The sequence below is a fragment of the Chaetura pelagica genome, unplaced genomic scaffold (assembly GCF_000747805.2).
Source record: "Chaetura pelagica isolate M959 unplaced genomic scaffold, ChaPel_1.0 scaffold531, whole genome shotgun sequence".
Lineage (NCBI taxonomy): Eukaryota > Metazoa > Chordata > Aves > Apodiformes > Apodidae > Chaetura > Chaetura pelagica.
In genome coordinates, this window is record NW_009952362.1 from 1552549 (window position 1) to 1572972 (window position 20424).

General features: G+C 40.6%; 1 protein-coding gene across 1 annotated transcript in view; it reads right to left on the bottom strand.

Annotated features, from left to right (window-relative positions):
• The window catches only part of SORCS1 (sortilin-related VPS10 domain containing receptor 1), a 192479-nt gene that overhangs the window by 21607 nt on the left and 150448 nt on the right, over window positions 1–20424 (bottom strand). The window contains exons 18-21 of the mRNA XM_010007929.1: window positions 19531–19702; window positions 8794–8980; window positions 2831–2964; window positions 786–909 (exon numbers count right to left, since the gene is read on the bottom strand). Of these exons, the coding sequence (XP_010006231.1) occupies window positions 786–909; window positions 2831–2964; window positions 8794–8980; window positions 19531–19702 (617 nt within the window). The remainder of the gene's footprint in view (window positions 1–785; window positions 910–2830; window positions 2965–8793; window positions 8981–19530; window positions 19703–20424) is intronic.

Consider the following 20424-nt stretch of genomic DNA (forward strand, 5'->3'; position numbering starts at 1 on the left):
AAGGGTGATCAGTCCCTACTTCAGTGGCTGATCAGCATTGGAATGGGCAGTGTGTTGGGAATGTAATTGACATGCTACCTTAATCTTGACTTCTGAAGCAGGCAAGTTCTGTGAAAGAAGCTGTGATTGTACTTTCATAGAAATGCCCCACATACTGAATCTTAACTGCAAGGAGACAAGGATAAAGGTGGGGAGAAGACTAGCCTTGGGAAATGTACTTGTTAATCTGCTGTTGTTAATGGAGATGCCCGCACTGATCACTGTGCCTGTGTGCTTAGTATAAAAGCTGGAAACTGAGATTTCCAGTGGTTCTTAAACTACATCTATACTATACAATACTTGTGTGATTTAACTACTTTTGAAGCCTGAGTACAACATCAAATCAGTACAGATTTCTGTACTGAACTGCAGCACATGGCAATGACTTATCTTTCAAGCTAAGCAGCTTTTCCATGAGTTAAGAGGCCTCTACTGGCCAAGAAGGGGGAAAACCAGCTCACAAAACAATGTAATATTTAAAAAATCATGTAGGATGACCAAACAGTGATAGGGCAGATGCAGAGGGCTCTGGGAAGGAGAGTCAATATTTTGCAATCATCTCAGTCTGGATTAATGTCAGTCTGTGACCTTCAGATATATTTGATGAATTGATAACACTGAATCCACGTGTATAATCTCACTCAAAGCATCCTGGAATAAAGACCTCACATTGCTCCCAGCTAACCTGGCTCTCTAGCTCCATGATTATAGAGAATCTTATGTGAAATGAAGGAGGAAGAGCTCACCATACACAGCAATAGTCTTCGTATCCTGAAGAACGGTGTTTCCTGCTGAGACCTGCACAGTGATGGTGTTCATCCCTTCCACGGAAAATGTGACAGTGATGCTCCCTTCCAATGTGATCAGTGGCTGTAAATATATCAGAAAAGGAGAAATCAATGTATTTGGCAATAAGTGAAAAGCAAAAATTAGTTTGGTTCTCTAACCTTTTCCAGCTTGAAAACTTAAGACTTAGAAGCCATCCTGTGACATGGAAGCATTTTCTGGAGAGGGCCCAGAGATCCAGATGGGGATGTCCTCCTGAAGCTTGAAGTAATGTATAATTTTTCAAAGAAGCTTAAGTTTTAAGATCCCAGTACTTCCTTCCCACTTAGCATGCTGGCTGTTCTGGGTCCCATGTTAAACTCTCCATCTTTGCTGCACTCCCCTGAGAGGCCCAGATCCTAGGGTCTGCAAAACTCACTGCTCAGACTTCTTTCCCATATCTAACTGTGATTTAAGGTCACTCAAGGAGGTTGCAACAGAACAAGGAGACAAATTAAGATTTCTCAGTTGTTCTCCCATGTTATCCTTAGACATGGAGAAGTCATTTTTGGAAAGCAATGGTGTTGAGAAAGGACACAATCACCTCAACTTGCTTCACTGTGCAAACTAGTTTATCAATGAGTTCTGCCCGTTTTAGCAGTCTCTGCCCTAACTTGTGGTTTTGCTTATTAATTAATTCTAGGTGAGATCTCCAAAGCACTCAGTACGAAGTCAAACTCTGTTCCCATTACAATGTCTGTAGTAAAACTCTCACTTCAATGAGAACAGAGTTAGACCAACTCTGATCACTTATGAGCTCAGGAGATCAGAAGGAAGGTTAAAAGGTGACAATCACAGCCTGTAAGTACCTCGGGGGAGAGATGATTTCTGATAGTACGGAGTTCTTTAATCTACACACAAAGGCATAACAAGATCTTACAGCTTGAAACAGAAGCTAGATAAATTCAGATTACAAACACAGTGCATGTGTTTAATGCTCAGGATAATTAACTGTGAGAAAAGAGTTGAGGCAGAGGTGAGAAAGAGAAGCAGTGAATTCTCCTTCATCTGAGGGAAGTTATTAATGTAAAACAACAACAACAAAAAGTCAGGTTCTGCCTTAATCACAAAGAGTTAAATAAAGCAGAAAGTACTGATGAAACCCTCTGACCTGCATTATGCAGAAGATAACCATGCGTGGTTCAAAGTCCCTCTTGGCTCTGAAAATTCGATCAGAATCTTTCTCCTCGGAGACTAATTAGGGTCTCTTGGAACTTCAGCCACAAAGATACGTAAAATAATAGTTATAACGCCTGTGCATATTTACCAACACTGCAAGCACAGAGGCAGAGTATGGTACATGCTGTTCTCATATCTGAGCAGAGCCCACAGGCAGGGAGGTGTGTTGGGAACCATTTTAGCCACTGATAGCACATGATAATAAGGTCTTCCTGTATATGTGGTTTAGCACAGAGTGTGGGGGGCTCAGGATTGCACTCAGCATATTTAAGAGGAAACACAAAATGGATGGCAGTCTCTTCCCTTGTTCACCACCAGAGGAACGAGGTGGTTTAAACCTAGAGGCTTAAACTCTGTCTTTCCTCTATGTCAAGCCAGTTTCAGATATAAACACAGCTTCGGTTTGAAAGATTATTTTTCTAAAAAATACCATAAAAAACCAGGCTTGTTGTTGCTGTTGAACAGAGCAGAGGGGGAAAAACAGTAGAAGCTCTTCAGGATTTTGATTCACTACAGTCACCATAGATATAAAATGCAGTGAGAAAGCTACTGGCACTTTGCATGTAATGGCAATAAACCTTACCTGTAAGTCACAGCAAGAAAGACAAAGCATTTTGTACATTTCAGTGTTGGTACATCAAAGAACTATTAGTCTCTCAGCCTCTGGTTTATAATTTTCTTGTGTGTGTGACTACTTAAAAGCATTCCCAAATCCCTTTCTCCCTCCCTCCTCAGTCAGAGACCTCCTCCAGTATTATTTTGATATCGTTCCACGGGGAATACAAACCTCTGTGTTGTTCCCAAACCACCAGATGTAAGTAAGTGTTCCTACTAGGCTTGGCCACAGTACTGCCGTGGCGTTGACTTCCTTGTTTTTTGTGGTGACGAATGGTAGAGATAAATGAACATGTTCCAAGGGGCCTGCAGAGACAGAAACAGCAAGTGAGTTTTCCCTACCCTGAAATGTGAACCTGGGGGAAAGGGAACTGAGGAGATATCCGTTGCTTTAGAATACGTAAGTCCTCTGAATCACTGTGGGGCATGACAGTTAAAGTTTCAGCTTGGTTCCATTTCTGGAGAGGCAAGCTTAAATCTGTTCCTAATGGAACAGCAGCTGCCCCTGTGCCTGGAGCTGAAAAACTTGCACTCTTTCTGGTTAACCCCCTTCTCGCCTTAGATGCAGTGCTTCACAGTGCATTCATGTTCTTTGGGTTGTGTGTACTCTTTGACTTTCTGGTCTATCTGCATTTCATAGGCCTACTCAGCAAATTAGTGGACCTAATAAATCTTTCCAAATACAAACCTCTTCCTATGTATTTCTCTAGGGAATTGTTTTGCGTATGAGCCATGCAAGCCAGTATGAAACTGGAGTACACAAGACAAGCTGAAACATACAATCTGTTTCATAGAATCATAGAATCTTAGGGGCTGGAAGGGACCTCGAGAGATCATCTAGTCCAACCCCCCTGCCAGAGCAGGGTCACCTAGAGTACATCACACAGGAACTCATCCAGGTGGGTTTTGAATGTCTCCAGTGAGGGAGACTCCACAACCTCCCTGGGCAGTCTGTTCCAGTGCTCTGTCACTCTCACAGTAAAAAATTTTTTTCGGATATTCACCTTGAACCTCCTATGCTCCAATTTACACCCATTACCCCTTGTCCTATCACTGGTCATCACTGAGAAAAGCCTAACTCCGTCCCCCTGACACTCACCCCTTACATATTTGTAAACATTGATGAGGTCACCCCTCAGTCTCCTTTTCTCCAAGCTAAAGAGACCCAGCTCCCTCAGCCTCCTCAGGGAGATGTTCCACTCCCTTAATCATCTTCGTAGCTCTGCGCTGGACTCTTTCAAGCAGTTCCCTGTCCTTCTTGAACTGAGGGGCCCAGAACTGGACACAATACTCCAGATGTGGCCTCACCAATGCAGAATAGAGGGGGAGGAGAACCTCTCTTGACCGACTAACCACACCCTTTCTAATGCACCCCAGGATGCCATTGGCCTTCTTGGCCACAAGGGCACATTGCTGGCTCATGGTCATCCTCCTGTCTACCAGGACCCCCAGGTCTCTTTCACCTACACTACTCTCCAGCAGTTCAGCCCCTAACCTGTACTGGGACATGGTGTTGTTCTTCCCCAAATGTAAAACTCTGCACTTCCCCTTGTTGAATTTCATCATGTTTCTCCCCGCCCAACTCTCCAGCCTATCTAAGTCTCTCTGAATGGCAGCACAGCCTTCTGGTGTGTCAGCCAATCCTCCCAGCTTAGTGTCATCAGCAAACTTGCTGAGGGTACATTCTATACCCTCATCCAGGTCGTTGATGAAGATGTTGAACAACACCGGTCCCAGAATAGGGGCAGAGCTCTGTTATGTGAATATGGCCCTCACCAGGAAGATATAAGAAGGTGAAGGACAAATTGCTTTAGTGGACATAAAGCATCTCTGTTGATGCAAATTGCTATTATTTGGTGAACTTTGGCAGTGGTGCATCTATTTATATCAGCTGAAATTCTGTCCAAAGGCAGCTATTCACTGAGTGACTTCATTTTAATGTTACCTTATACTCCCTTCTTTTCCTCAATAAACTCTCTTATTTCCTTAGTATAAACAGAAGATAATTCATTCGACAAGTGACATTATGCCCAGGGTTACACATTTTCATCTTCTGGAAACAGATGGATGTTTGTTGTTACATCTTGTCCTACGCATCATTGTTTAAAATGTGTTCTGACTGTTCACTTAGAAAGCAAAGCAATTGTCCTGAGAGTGACAGAGAAAGAAAAATAAAGAAATGCCAGGTGTCATGGGGACATGAGTTTCTTAGACAAATTAAGGCCACATCGACATGTACTACATCTGCAAGCTTCCCAGTAATGAGAAGCAGAGACCACAGCCCAGGAGGATAGATTGTATTGTCCATATGGATTTGAGATACATTGTTAGAGTGTCATATATTTCATGAAAGGATTTTTCAGGATATGCTCTTATTCCCATGATCTTATCACTACTTAGACCTTGCTTCTCAACACAGATAAACATTGCACATTTTGGAGCAAGGACCCTCATCCCTATACAGCACAGATAGGCTGAGACAGATGTAAATGGAAAACTCCCAAATCAGATGGTGGCATAAACAAGGACCAGTTTTCCCGATTTATTACTGAAATGCAGCTTTCTTTGGGTTGTAGACACTGCTTAACATGACACATTCCAATTAAGAATTATCCATGATCAGATTAACCAAAGGCTGCTACAGACCAGACCTTGACTAAGTTTTCCTTTTATAATCAGCAGTCAACACTCTTCTTGAAAACTCGTGAGAAGCTAAAATAACATGCCTTATGATTTTAATGGCTTTCTCCTTCTCAGACAGATTTCTGTGAATGGGCCATGCCTGCTTTCAGGAAAACCCTGACACCTGAAGACCAGCAGCTTCCAGGTTAATTTTGCAGCTCTGGTATCCTTTTGGAAGCTGGCCAAATACCCAATGTCAGCACCACCCTCTAAAGGAGGGCACCTAACATTGAATGTGGTGACAGCAGTGACAATGGAGCCCATATAAAGCCCAGTACACTCCAACATAACTGCACAGCTGCTCTGAATACATCCCAAATGATGCTGCACTGCAGACAGTGCCCTGCAACTCCTTGGATCTCCACCACATGGTAGCTAGGGAAAATGTGAAAGAAAGGTTCCAGCAAGTCAGTCCTGCCTTAGTCTTTCTGTGCAAATGGGTCTAAGTGGCTGAAATGCTGAACTATTATCTGGCCAGCAGATGGGGATAGCTCACACTGGATAGGCCCTTAGCTTGGAGGGAGACAGCTTTCTCCAAAGTAAGCTTGAAGAGAACTCAAGAGGAATAATTTCTGAGCTTCATGCAGGGCCATGGAGACTACAGACCTTCACCTACCCCGGGAAAAAATCTGTGTAAAAGTCCCAGACAACAGAAAGGGAGAAGCTTTTCAAAAAGTTCACTTGGGCAAAGGATGTTATTCTGAAGCATTCAGCTAAATGCATAACTAACTTTCTGAAGGAAAATTTTGACCTCTCAGAACAGTTTGTTGGCTGCAGAAACAGTTTATATACAATTTACTTTTCATCCACCTGAAAATGCTCCTGCCTCACAATAGTCTGCATTTCTAGATCCCTCGACCAACTGCAGCAAAGGCACTGCTACTGTGCACTGGCCCCATGGGTACAGCAGAAAGAGGACAAAGGATGGACACCTTACTCTGATTTTTGAGATTGTAAGCACCCTGGTTCAGTGTATGCAGTTTTCCCTGCAGCAAGGCTGCTGGCCACAGACAGCAAGGAGTGTTGAAAGGCCCAAATCTGACTGCACACACTCATATATCAACAAGGGGTCTCGCAGTTAGTAGCACTTCCTAAAACTCTCTGGAGTTCAGGGACACACTGCCTTTCTGTGGATCTGTTATTCTTAGTAATACAGTGTGTGTGCCTATGTTAAGGACAGGTATTTGTACAAAATTCCCCAAAGGCCAAACTCACACACCTCAAGCAGAATACTCAGCAGAGAGCTGAATGTCAATGCAAGCATTTAAAGGATTTAGAAGCTTTTGTGGATCTGTGTGTTAGGTTCTGGAAGGGACTGGATTTACTGTACATCCTCAGCAAATCTCTTGCTGGTCTGAGTGGCACCATGCTCAGTCTGCAACTTGTTTTGAAGTCCCTAATTCTTGTCATGACGAGAAATATGAGAGATATCCCTTAGAGGTGTCACTTCTCCAGAGGATCAGGCATGTACACTCTTGGCCTAGCTGCAATGAGCTGCTAAGTCATACAAGCATATCTGAATCTTCTTTATTTCTTGTACTACTTAAACAATCAAACTGGTTCTTAAGCTTTTAATGTCTCAAGAAAATGGATTAAGAAAGCTATAAACCAGAAAGCCACTATGAGTGAGAGTGAAAGCTGGGTACCTGCCTTCTCCTTCCATTTTGTGGTTGTTTCATGAGAAAGCAGTTGCTGCTTCACATGGCCTCATTACTTTGTAGATAGACCAAGGGTGTGCAATGGTCCCCATGGAATCATCTCTTGTCAAACAACAACTGATTACAAACCCTGCTTGCACGAGGCTGTCAGAACCTCCTGCGAAATACCAACCACCAAAACAACTCTCTATTTGTTGCCAGTGACCTTTACAAATAGTGAAAAACAACAAAAAAAACCAGACAGACCATGGCTCCTATTGAACTGACTTTCATAATCAGCAGCAGTGGGAGGGGAATTTTTGCATTCAGAGCCTGCAGCAGCTCCCATGATAATTACCAAGCACACTCTGGGAGGCAAACTAGAATGTGACTCCAAAACCAAAGAAATTACACATAAGTGTATAAATGTCTATTCTGAGCAGAGGTCCTTTTTTCTACCCTATTTAGGATGATACTTAACTAAAAAAAAAAAAAGTAAAAAATCAGTAGCTGTCCAAAAGATAAGAATTAACCTTGTTTCACCAGTGCCTCAGTGCTGAAGTGATATAGGCTAAGCCCTGAAATTAAAACCCCAAGCTTCACAATAAGCTAATTTATGAGTACAGTTATTTTTGCAGGGTATTATAACTCTTTCTAACACGGGGTGCTGCTGAAGGATTATTTGACAGGAAAGTTTGCCACAGACTGGAATCTAAAAAGTTAGGGAATCACAAATAGTACACTATGATTGTGAACCAGAGGTCTTTTTGAAGAAAGGCAGTCAGGGAGATACTTGCTCCTGCTTCTCTAGTGCTCCCTCTTAAACCCCCTATCTCCCACTGCTATACCTCCCACTTCTCTCATCTGGTATATGATGGTGCATCATCAGGGAGCTACCATCCTCTTCTCCTGAAGAGGCAGCTGCTTTCATGCTGTATGAAGTAACTCCAAAACTAGAGTTAAAGTATATGAAATGTGCTAAATTATCTAGATAATATATGGAGTTGATTTGGTAGAGAGTAAATAGTATTTCTGTAAGCATAATTTTAAGTCTTGGAATTTCATTTTTTCTTCCAGAAAATCTGGCACAGAAGCATGCAGTTGAAAATACAATCAACAACAAAAAAACCCAACACTATATAAAGAAAATCATGGCCCCAAACAAAATCCATTAGGGATGTTACAGAATTTCAATAATAGGTTGACCCTTTGGGTTCATAACCATGTGGAAGAATAAATATGAAAGAACACATGGCTGGTTTTATGCAAGGGCTCAAGATACAGTTCAGTTGTAAATCAGATACAGCTGAAGTACGAAAAGGTTAAAAAGAACAGCATAGGAGCAAAGTGAAGATAATATTTTTTCTTGTAATACTCTTTAGCACCAAGATTTTGGTTCCTATGACAACAGAAAGACTGAAATATATTGGGTTCCATTCCAGATGTGGTTGTATTTCATTAGAGGGCAAAACACAGGTACAATGTAAAAGTCAAGGCTTTTAAAAGTGATTACAGATACTGGATGTCTTTGTTTTTCTGAAAGTGTAAACCTGCTAATAAAGGTGCATTTCACAAAGGGCTGGACACTCCTTTGAGGTGTCCCAAATCAAACCACCCAAAATGAGAGGCCAAACGTGGTTTAAAAAGCAAATGTTGCTACTGCCTGTGGCTCCACATAGTCTGAAGTCGTCTGGTGGGGGACGAACACTCATCACATTCCATCACTCCATTCCCAGCTGCAAAGCCCCACGTCATCTCTAAGGCTAAGTAATAATTTTTTAAAGATAACAGAAGTGAACAATGAGTATGAACATACATGTAACATGCAGGTAGAGGACAGCGTGATCAGATCCCAGGCTGTTTTCCACCAGCACGGTCACTCGGAATATGCCCACATTCTGGTAGATGTGCTTGATCCCATCTTCTGCTGAGCTGAGATTGGCATATGACACCGTGATGCCATCTCCAAAATCCACCTGAATGAGGGATCTCTGGAGGTCTCCCTGTGATGACAGAAAAGAGAAACGGTTGGAATAGACTGCTTTTCTTCTGAGAGACTGGATTTGTGAGGTGACCTAGACCAACTAGAGGATAGTAACAAGGTCTGATGTTACCAGAGGCAAGATGATCACTTCACCAATTTGCTTCATAGTCAGTGGAAAGAAAGTGACTCCCTCTTGAGGCTGACCCAGCTGCATTGAGAAGCAAGTGTTCTCCAAGGTGTGTGCTGTAGCCCTGTTTTCTAATCACCAGAGGACTAGGGGATCCTCTAGAAAATATACTGGCTCCTTCCCCTGAGTTTCCTTTTAGCAAAGAGCAGAGTTTTAGTGGGGAATGGTGCTCATCTTAGCAAGCGTTCAGGACATGAGCAGCACTACCAAAATGGCCTCAGGAGACTTTGGAACAACCTGCATTGTGAGCTTTGGTATTTAAAACCATAAAAAGTGGAAAGATAAAACTGAGAAGTCCTCAGGGAAGTGTCAACGACATCAAAGTGGTGGGATGTCAAAAGAACAGCCTCAGCCACACATGATAACGAAAGCTTACAGCAGCTTATGACTTGCTCAGTTGCTCAATTTAAAAAGAGCTGGATTTGTATTTCTTTCAGAACAGCTACCTGCACTGCTGACACTAAGTGGGAGCCTTTGTGCCTGCCTCAGAAGGGAAGGGCTAATGAATTGACAGAGCTGAATAAACTCTTCTGCTCTTACCTAGAGATAAACCCAGCAGAGAGGGCTTGTAGTATAACTCAAACTGCCATTTTATGACATTAGTCTCCTGAGCTGCTAAACTAGCATGTTTCAAAATTGTTACAATAAATTACAAGAAATAAATAAAAATCACAGTTGGGAAACAAACAAACAAACAAACCCCACCACAAACCAAAAGTCAAGGATATTTGGGATCTGCTAACGTGAAACAATTCTAAAACAGGTTTGAATTTTCCGTTCCTGAAGCTGAATTCCAGCCTGGCGCATGCAATTTCATCAAACTCAAGCCCTAAAAGGCTTTTAAAACTCAGAGGAGTGATGTAACTTCCTTATTCTGATTTACAGACAAAAAAATTTTTTAATTTTTTTTTCTTTGCTAGCCTGTATAGCAGAGAGGTAAGTCACGTTTGTATACAAAAAATCCAGGTAACCTCTGTCTCACACACTAGAAATACTTGTCAGATGTTAGGCAGTGACATGCCTAAGGTAAGGGCAGTTTCTGTTAGCCTAATAGTTATATAGCCTACACTGACCTGTGGCTGCTATGGGTAGTCTCCCTTCCAGGTAAGATGCAATACCTTGTCTCAACTTTAAGCATTCTTGCTCCTTTGGAAAGCCTCCCTCAGTGGCTCTGCATGATGCTTATGCTGGCTATGTTCATGCTTGCATGTTGCTGTGCAGTATCTCACTTCACAGGCTGGAGCCATGAAGCAGCTGCCACTGTCTGGAAGAATGCTGGTAAATTAATAGCTGAAGACAGTTCAAGAAATTGGCTGAAAGGACATTTCATTTACTTTGGTTTTGTTACCTTTTCCTTGTTGTTGTTTTTTCTTCTTTTCCCCTGAAAGACAAACAGTCCCCTGGATGCCCAACTGGAATGAAAGGTACCCGTGTAAATGGTTGGCATCAGGCAGGTTTCAACATCAGACAGGGAAATATGTGTGTGTGTATGGGAGTAAATTGTAACATAAGCTTGCTTCATGCTCGCTCAGTCTTTTTATAACTTGTTGTGAAGGCAGAAATAGTGTCAGCTTGCCTGAATGGAAGGTGGGAGGAGCAGAGCTATACCTGGAGGTGGCAAGAGAGACAGATTTTCCCTGATGCTCACTTTTTATAGGCTGAAGTTGTAGTCATTTCACTGTCAGGGAACCCTGTTGGAAGCTCAGTTTCCTCCAAAGGGATATGAGAAAAAATAACCATGTTGCTCTGTTCTGGAGGATCCCAGACTGAAGGAGTGGGGGGAAGGACATCCTTGACAGAGGCACAAGCCTGGGGATTCTTCCAGATATCGCATGCCATTTTCCTACTGATGTCCTGAAGGCACAGATGGCAACTCCTTGTTCTCGAGAGCATTAGCAAGGGCAAAAGAACCCTCGGGTGCTGAGGCTTTAGTGAGAAGACCAACGTGAATATCCTTTCAGAAAGAAACACGAGGATCTTGCATTTTAACAGCTCCAGTTGCCCTTGAGTAGTTGTTAACTAAGTTTCTCTTACTAATTAACCTGGCAACATCTGGAATTGACGCTGACATATTGCTTGAGCAATTCAAACTATTAAGCTACACTGAAAAAAGGTCTTAGCAAATTCCTCATTGGATGCTTTCCTAGAAGCTTAAGCAGCTGCTTATATTCTTTGGACACAAATCACTGAGGCAAGGTCTCCTACCTGTGTTATACAGAGGGTCAAACAAGGGGGCTTGTGCCTCATGAAGAGCCATTAGGAACCATAAGAGATGTTCTTAAAAGTAGTTATGTCCTTCATTAAGTTCAGTTATTTGAAAGAAGATGTGCAGTTTCAAACATGATGCAGTGGCTTGGGCATTCTTGACTGACCAAGCCAATGGAAGGCACTAAATGGGATATTCTTCCATAGACAGAGGTGAACATACATGAGCTCCTCAGCTCTGAACCCCTTTAAATAGGGAGAATATATTTCTCTCATGCATGGTGTTGGACTTGGACCAAAAACAGCGACCTCTGAAGTACCCTTGGATGCTCTTCCCATTCCGCTAGGCCCATCATCACTAGAGTTTTCATCATCTTTCATTCCTAAAAAAAACGTGATGTCTTTGAACATTTTTCAGTAAAGCCACACTGCTGGGACAAAAGCTGCTGGTGTGGTTAAAACTGCACCAGTTTAGTGACCCTGCTGACTTTATAATCTCTGAGTATATGTGAGACCATCCAGTTGAAGTATATTTCAGGTCAAGGTATATCCCACTGTATATTTGAGGTAGCAGAGGAAGATGAAAACAGTGACAGCATTTTGGAGCAGCCCTTTTCTGCAAGTGTCAAAATTTATGCTCTAGTGAGTGTTTTTTCTCTTCATTTTCTCCGTAGCCTTGAAACCCATGGTGATTTCAATTTTTCTCCCAAATTCCCTAGGGGGAAAAGATGCTGACAGAGACATCTGAAAATCTAATTGTAGAAGAGCTTCAGATGCTGTTTCTCCAGTCTTTTTCATTTGTCTTGGCCTTTCCTGTTTTGTTTTAAAACCCTTTGAACTGGAAATACATTTTACATTCAGGAAGATCCAGGCTATAGCACCTCTCTGAAAATGCCACATTTTGAAAAGCTGACATTTAAAATTCTAGCTTAGGAATGGGGAGAAAAAAGTCAGAAAAGCAAAGATAATGTGGTTTGACTTGTTCTCATGTTTTATCTATGCCAGGTAAGAGCATGGGCAGAATAAGAAAGGAAGAGAAGGCAGGTGAGCCAAAATCAAAACACTACCCATACAGCCCACCCCTGATCTACACCAGCCCCAGCTGCCTGTGTTTCTGGAAGATCTCCAGAGCCATTTGCAAGTTACTGGTTCACCAAGAGAAGTTTTGTGAATTTTTTGGAAAGTTTTTGATGAATATACATACATCTCACAAAAATATCTCCTGTTGCTTTTCCCAGCTTCCCCTTGTCATTTTGACAAGCCCAGTACTACATGATATGTAGTTTCTGAAGCTTTTAGCTCAGTTAAGGCAGACAGAAAACTCCCTGCATTACTTCTGCAGCCACAGCAAAGCACTTGGATGCAATCAGCATGGAGCTGTCTAGGCGCACCTCTCTGGCCTTCATCATAAGGGGCCTTTAATGCCAGTGCTCTTAGGCATCAAAGGAGACATTCGCCAAGTTGGCTGCATGTGGTGGTATCTCTGCATTCAGCTCCAGTGTTTTAATCACACTGAGCTAGTCAGCAACCAGTTCCACCAGCTGAAAAAATGAAAGTACTTTTAGTGGATTTTTTTACCTTGTTCTCAGTTGTGCAATATACACAAGCCTGGATACAACCTGAATTACACTGCAGTCTTGATAAAGGCTTATATCCAGCCAAAGACTTTAGTGTATGCTGAACTTTTAGCCTGAAAAGAAGCCCTGGGAATTAAAAACTGATTTCACAAAGCCTCATATCATGCCCTTTACCTCTAAAACATATGTTACAAAAATGTAAACCAAATCTTTACTGTTTTCTACATGATTTTCTCATTAAATATCCATGGTGTTTCTAAGTAAAAAGAAAAGATTCCCCTCCATCTTTCCCCTCCCCTCTACTCCAAGCAAAATGCATATTTTTTTCATGTCTTGCCAAAAGAATAAAAGTTTAGAGTTTACCAAAGACTTGGATGCTTCCAAAAAACTCTGTGAAGCTTCTTGCCTCAGAGTATATTAAAAAACAGCTTACACGGTTTGCAACAATATTTTTACATTTTGATTACTTTTATGCAGCTTTCAGTATTTTGGTGTATGAGATGTGAGAGGCCACCTAGCAAGATTCTGTCTCAAACACTCCATCTGAATCTTGTCCAGAAGGCTGCAGTAATGATTTTTTCCTATCAGCTTCCTGTATTTGTATCTAAATGGAAGTATTAAAACCATGAAACACCATTCGAAACTTTTCATTTTGATTCCCTGATTTCAGATTTCATTTTAAGTCTTCAATTATGCATGGCCTTGTGTCTCTTCCTTACAGATGTTGATAAGGGATATAATTATCCTTTGCAAGGGACACACACTGCTGCTGTTGGATTGTCTTCATGGATTAATGTTTTGTTCTTTCTTTGAATTAACTCTTTTCCTTCCTTGGTATTTTCCTGTCACCATCAGAAAACATCCATCAAAGATATTTTAGTTGCAAGAGAGTATCTAACATGGGATACACCTTTTGTCTATGTCTGTTCAAAGCATACACTTATGTTTAAACTGATATTCAAATCCAACTTGATCAAGTACTGAAAAATATGCTTTTTTCTACTTTCAGAGGAAATTTTCAGAGGATTTTTTTTACATAAGAAATGTGTCTTTTATCAGACCAAATAATTTGATACTTTTTGCATGTGCTTCATTTCCTACACCAAAACAGTCAATTGCACTCATAAAATAATTCAGTTTTACTACCAGCTTTGCTAGCTAGACTCACCTATGGAGCTTTTCTACACTTTTTTTTTTCTGTACTCTATGGGAATAAATAAGTACAGCCTTTCAGGATTATGGAGAATGATTCAACTTGTGTGACTGGAGGTGCATTAGAAGACTGGTGTGTCATCCTGAAGGCGAGGTCAGCTTTTATACATTTTCATGGAATTTCAGCATTGGATTTAAAAATGCATTAAAGGCTCTGATTTCTCTCAACCAGCTTGCCATCCTCAGTAGCACAGAAAATGCAACTATAACTCAGACAATAGTGGTATGGGGGAGGGGATATACTGATCTTGTCTGTCTGTTATTTAAAAGTCTGTGGTGGTGTTAGTAAGACAAACAGCTATGATTCAGCATCCACGTTGAAAGTTATGAGCAAGATTTTACATTTCTGTGATCATTACTAAATTGTGATATCAAAAGAGAGAAAACAGTAGGGTACAACAAAAAAATACAGACTATGCTTTTAAGTACTACTAGCTTTGCATCTTTAATTTAGTTACATCAACAATCAAAACAATTAAAATGCTAAGCACATCTCCAGAGACTTCAGCCAAGTTCAATTTTGAATTGCATCAAACAACAATGCTGAGGTGGGAAATGCTAATGGTATCTATCATCCCTCTCAGCAAGGTCCCTAAGCTCGTTAAATGTACCTGACATACAACATACCTTCTACAGCCATTTATTAACATTGTCACTACAGAAAACCATAGTGGTCTTTAGGGAGTTCAGGGCTCAATTTGAATATTCACATGGTAAGAGAAAGTCCTTTGGCTTTATGAGCATTCAGCACCTAAATAATAGTATGGAGGGAATGAAGTAGAAAGCAAAGTTTTCCTTTCAAAGGAAGCAACATAAAAAGCAGAAAGGTTACATTTCTTACTCAAAGTTACACAGAAAGAGCCCAGAGTGCAGTTCAGGAATGAGTTCAGAATGCCAGAGTTCTAGCCCATGGCTGGAACTGTAGGAACAAATGAGTTTTCCCTACATATTAGGCTAATACTAACATCATACAGCAGCACCAAGTAGTTAAAAGTAAGCTAAAATCTACTGCAAGTGGAATGGCCTTGTCAAGTGAGAAGTGAGGCAGACCTGGAATGTCAAAGACTTTTGGCTGGCATTTTCTCAAGATAAAAAAATAAATTAGAGGAGACAGTTTCTCTGTGAATTATCTGTAATGAACCAGCCAAAGCCCTGAAATTTTCTACCCTGAGTGTCTTTACTATCTGTTTTCTCAGCAAAGATGCATGAGGAATCAGATGAAACAAGTTTGAATGCCATTGGGTTGAATATTGTTGTTCTGGAGGGTGCAGGTTTTGGTCTCTGCTGGAGCACCACAGCAAGCACAAGTGTTTGATGTTCATACAAATAACTCAAACACACAAATAGTAACAGGGTTTGTGACAGGCAAGACAGGCATAACCATGTGATGAAGAAGGCACAAAGAGACGACATTCACTTAATAAAATTCCTCTGTTTTCTATAACAGAGCAGCAAAATAAGATATGGTTGAAGAACTTCAGTCGGAAAAAAGTCTGTAATTTTTTAATTTGTGTTTCTTTTGTTGCTGTGTAAAAATAAACTAAGGACTCAGTTTGTTCAGGTTGTTGAATCCCATGTTGTTGAATGCTGCAGTATGAGAAATCCCAGCCATGGGTCTGTACATACAGGCCAGGACAAAGCATTAACCTTTAAACTGGCAGCAGTTTGAATCATTGGGAAAACTTGCTTTTAAGAATAACGAGTTTTCTCCTGTGCTGCTATTTAGTGACAGAGATGCTGTTGCTATTCTGCTTAGCTCAATGGAAATTTAAGAGCAAAATTACCAGCCTAAGTATGGTGCTCTGCTTATTAACCACTGCCATAAAGCTTTGTACAATGAGACACACGCTAATTATAAAAGGAAATATTGATGCTTCTAGGCTGTTGTCACCCAGTAAGAATGTAATTATGATTATACCCAGATTAATAGGAGAATGAACCTGAACAAACCTTTCCAGTAATAGAATCAAAGATATCAATTGCAAGGTGACTTTGCAAGCAGTTTTTAAGAAGTTATCTAGAAATTCTAAAATGTGACAGAGAAGTTCAAGCACTTTGCAAAGCATCCTCACATTCAGATAATTTAAATATGATTTGTTGATTGTTTTTGCTTTTAACGATATTATATGTTGTGAGATATAAATCCTTCATAGGAAAATTTCATGTGAGCCAGTTAGAGAAACTGGGCCAGAATCCCAGCTCTCAGAAATCAGCAATGCTCTATGCACTGCTGGTTTTAGTGCCTGTGCCCCCTTCGCTCACACAGACTTCAATTATTATTTTCCTTTTGTGTCATCTTCAATAACAGAACACTTCTGAATGCCTTGTCCTTGTTTCTTTCTTCAGACATCTTTTATTGACATTGTGTCATGGTCAGAATGACACAGTCCTGACCCTCAGCATCACTACAGGGACAAGCAGGCTCTACAAGAAACCCCTGTGCTGTGGTTCCTGCCCCTGAATCCACCACCTGAGTGAAAACAGTTTTTTAGTGAGCCTGCCTCTGCAGTTCTTTTCAGACCCTAGCGGGTCCTCAGAAGTAGCAGAAAGCCCTAGAAAGATAATAGGAGTACAAATCTCAAACAAACTCCTGTACCTTGGCTCACCAGCTTCTTACATTTTTTCTTTGAGGTCAAGTGGAATATAGTTATGAAAAAAAGAGAGCTGGGAGGCTGTGGTGTATGGAACAGGTCTGCAGATCTGAAGGCTTGAAACAGTCTCAGAGGGATACAAGAGATGATATGATGCAAAGGGACTTCAACATATGCAAAGGTTGCTGCTTTTTTTACAACTTAAAAGATACTAACTGTGACACAAGCTAAAGGAGGAGTCCCCACCAGTGGGAAGCACTTAAAAACATTCACCACCAAAGGCGGAACAGGATACACTTTCTTCATGTGCTGTTGGGAAAAACCACACATGCATACGCAGAGATAGCAAGCCTTTTAAAATTTGCCTTACTCTTCAGCAAAAATGGAATGGCATAGATTCAGTGGATGCTGAACATCCTGGATTGTACCTGGCTGTTGGCCTGTCCCAGGCAGAACTAAACAGAAAATGGCAAGTTCTTGTTTCATGATACCTCTGCCCTGTTTGCAAGGGAAAGAAACATCCCTTTCAAAGTTGGGTTAGGCAAAACAATCTCTAGAAATCCCTTCCAACTTCAATTATTTTGTGATTTTGTGAGATCAATACTTACTTTATAAAAGGGTGGATGTTCTTTTGCTGAGCTGTTTAACTTTTTTAGCGAATGGCATGATTTGTGTTACAGAAACAGTTAATTCAGTAAATGCTTTAGTGTATATACTATTATGCTGCTATAACCACAATTTTTTCTTCCCACAGCTTGCACATAGCTGGCTAAATTTTCTTCTTTGTTTAATATTCCTTTTATTGCAACATCAGCCAAAAGTCGTTGTGAGATTGGGTCACATTCACTCACAAATTATGTTGGTTCTTCTGTAAACTCTTTATATTGACAAATCCAGGAGCAGGAGGTCAAGATTAATCTAGCAGGGTGTAGGGGAAAAAAAATCAGTAGAAGGAAAACTGGCCTCATGCTAAGTCAAACCAGCACAGAGGGAGAATGATCAGAAAGACTGAAGGTTGATCAATAGTGTTTCAAGAGAAACACTATTGAGAAATTTCTAACCTCTTCTTTATCAGATACACTGGAAGAAGCCCCCCTTTAGATCTTCTCAAAATCTCGCTCATCAAAACATACTTTACGTATTCCTTGATACACAGCATGAGAAAGACTTCATCTCCTAATGGAGAAGGTGTTGCTTTCAGACTCTAGTGAATACTGAAGCAGGGTTATCAAAAAAGATCAGAATCAACAGAAAAGAGAACTATTCGCAGAAGTTCCCTGTATAAGTGAGTGGTTAGGGCATCCTTACAGGTTATGTGAATTCAAATGCTCAGAGAAGAAAGAGTAGGACATTTGTCTTGAGTTTCCCACACTGTGGACAATTGTCTCTCCCTCTGGCTGTTGGCATAATTCTTTGATTGCTTTGTGACTGACTTTTCAGATTACCCATCTCCGTCTCTCAATCTGTTTCAAAACTTTGCTGAGAATAGAAAGGCAATGCAATGAATACTTTTTCTTGGGAGTATATAACAACACCTTGCTTGATTTTTTCCTTTTGTAATATTTTTTCTTTAAAGCCTGTAGACTTTGAGTTTTGTTTTGGACTTTTTACTCTCCATCTCTGAACACAGAAATCAATAATTTATCCAGATGAAGTTATATGCTTATACTGTTGTGACAGCATCTACAGTAGCAAAGTTGTATGACTGTCACTACTGGAATAAAGTGACCACATTTTTGAGAAAATGAACATTCAAGTCAAACAACTGCTTCAGGTTAGATATGATTTATTATATGTTATTGCCTTTACAAATCAGGACACCTGTATGCTGGGGAAAGCATCAATAATAGAGATGTAAAAAAACCCAACACAACCCTTACAAAATTCAGCTCCAGAGGTCATTCTCATTTCTCTTTCCTTACTACAGATGACATTTACTATGGAGAGGATCAGAAGTAATTTCCATGAATGCTCTAAGCTGTAAAGCAAGGCACATTGTGCCCTAGTGAAAAGTATAGATGTTCAAGGATTTATTGGCCAACTACACAGGAGAAAGGGTGAAAGTGTAAAGAAAACAAATTGATTAGAGAAGAAGAGAAAATAGTTAGTTTGTGAATTTTATTATTTGGGAGCCTACAGTTAAAAATAGAAAAAGAAATGCTGAGAGTAAAAACAGGTGAAAAGTTTTTAACCATTCTTTTCTAAGGACTCAGAAATTGAGGAGCAGAACAGTGAATGATCAAGTTAAGATGAAACAAAAACATAAGCTCTGATCAGAGCCTGAAACAGCTTCACATTAGCAATCAATTTCAGACTTATTGCTGATGATGAAATCTTGAGATTTCTTCTACAACCACCTAAACTATACATACCAACTTGTGTGATGGGGACAGATTTACTTTTACATACATTTGGTTGAAAGTCAGTGGAAAGTAAAAATGGGAATTCAGCTTCAAACAAGCTAAGAAGTCAAATACACAGTAAAAGGTGGGGATCGGAATTCAAACCTGCACTCTCCAGTTCTACTGTGAAATTCCCAGACCAAACCAGTTTCCAGCTTATCAACTTCTCCCAGCTATTAGCCTACACACCGCAATATTCTTCCTGTCTCATCATCTCCATACCATCACCCATCATATTTTAGAGTAAACTCCACCGCAGCTACATCATGGAGCTGACTGACTTTATCCCACACACTCTTGGTTCATCTCTTCACCACTTTGCAAACTTTGTCTGACATGATTCAGATTAAAACACACTCATGGGGCCCGGGATGCAACATGAAAACAGAGCCTACCTCTTCCAGCTGCACCAGGAAAGTGACATTGTGTCCTTGCTCAGCTGTCAGTTTGCCATCAGATGTGATTATGCGAAGGCCTTGGGGGGCTTTTCCAGGACACTGCTGTGGTTTTGCTGTGTACTGTTCCCTCACACCATCCGTGCAGTTATTAGAAACAACCTTCCGGTATCTGCAAAGGAAAAGAGAAATCTGTGGAAGATGTTGACAGGGAACAAAACAGAGTTAAATGGGAACCCCAAGGCATTTTTGAGGTTTCTTTAGAATATGGAAACTGGGAGAAAGCAGATTCTCAATGTATTTTGGCATTTGTCTCAACCAAGCATTCCTCAAGTGCCTAATATACAAGGTGGTAATGGCTTGTAATATTTTCCTGCGTAGCACACCTGCTGACCACATAAAATTATATTATGATCTATATGTTAAATAACTGTAACATAATAAATAAATGACACACACATACAGTATGGAATTGTATTAATTATTAAACTATTAGGCTTAGTTGAAGAATTTTTCTCACTCTTCACTTCTCATCAGTTGTGAGGCAACTGTCTCTAAAGATGCCACCCACAAGAGCTACAGAAATAAGGAAGATGAAGGAAAAAAAGCAAATCCTGCATATCTTTGTATGTACAAAATGCCAATTAGAACTTGGGTTTGTCTGCTTTAATCACTTGCATCAGAAATGGAACTTGAGGTCAGTATCTTAACTTGCACTACATCTTCCATTGACTTTTAAGAGCACCAAAGAATAATCAGCATTCAGGCTAGCTGTGCATCTGTTACTTCAGTTCCCATGTACATTAGTTTCATCTCTTTTCTCTAATTTGTTTTCTACCATTTCTGCCTCACCTGATCCCACGTGAGTTTAAAAAAAAAAAAAAAAAAAAAAAA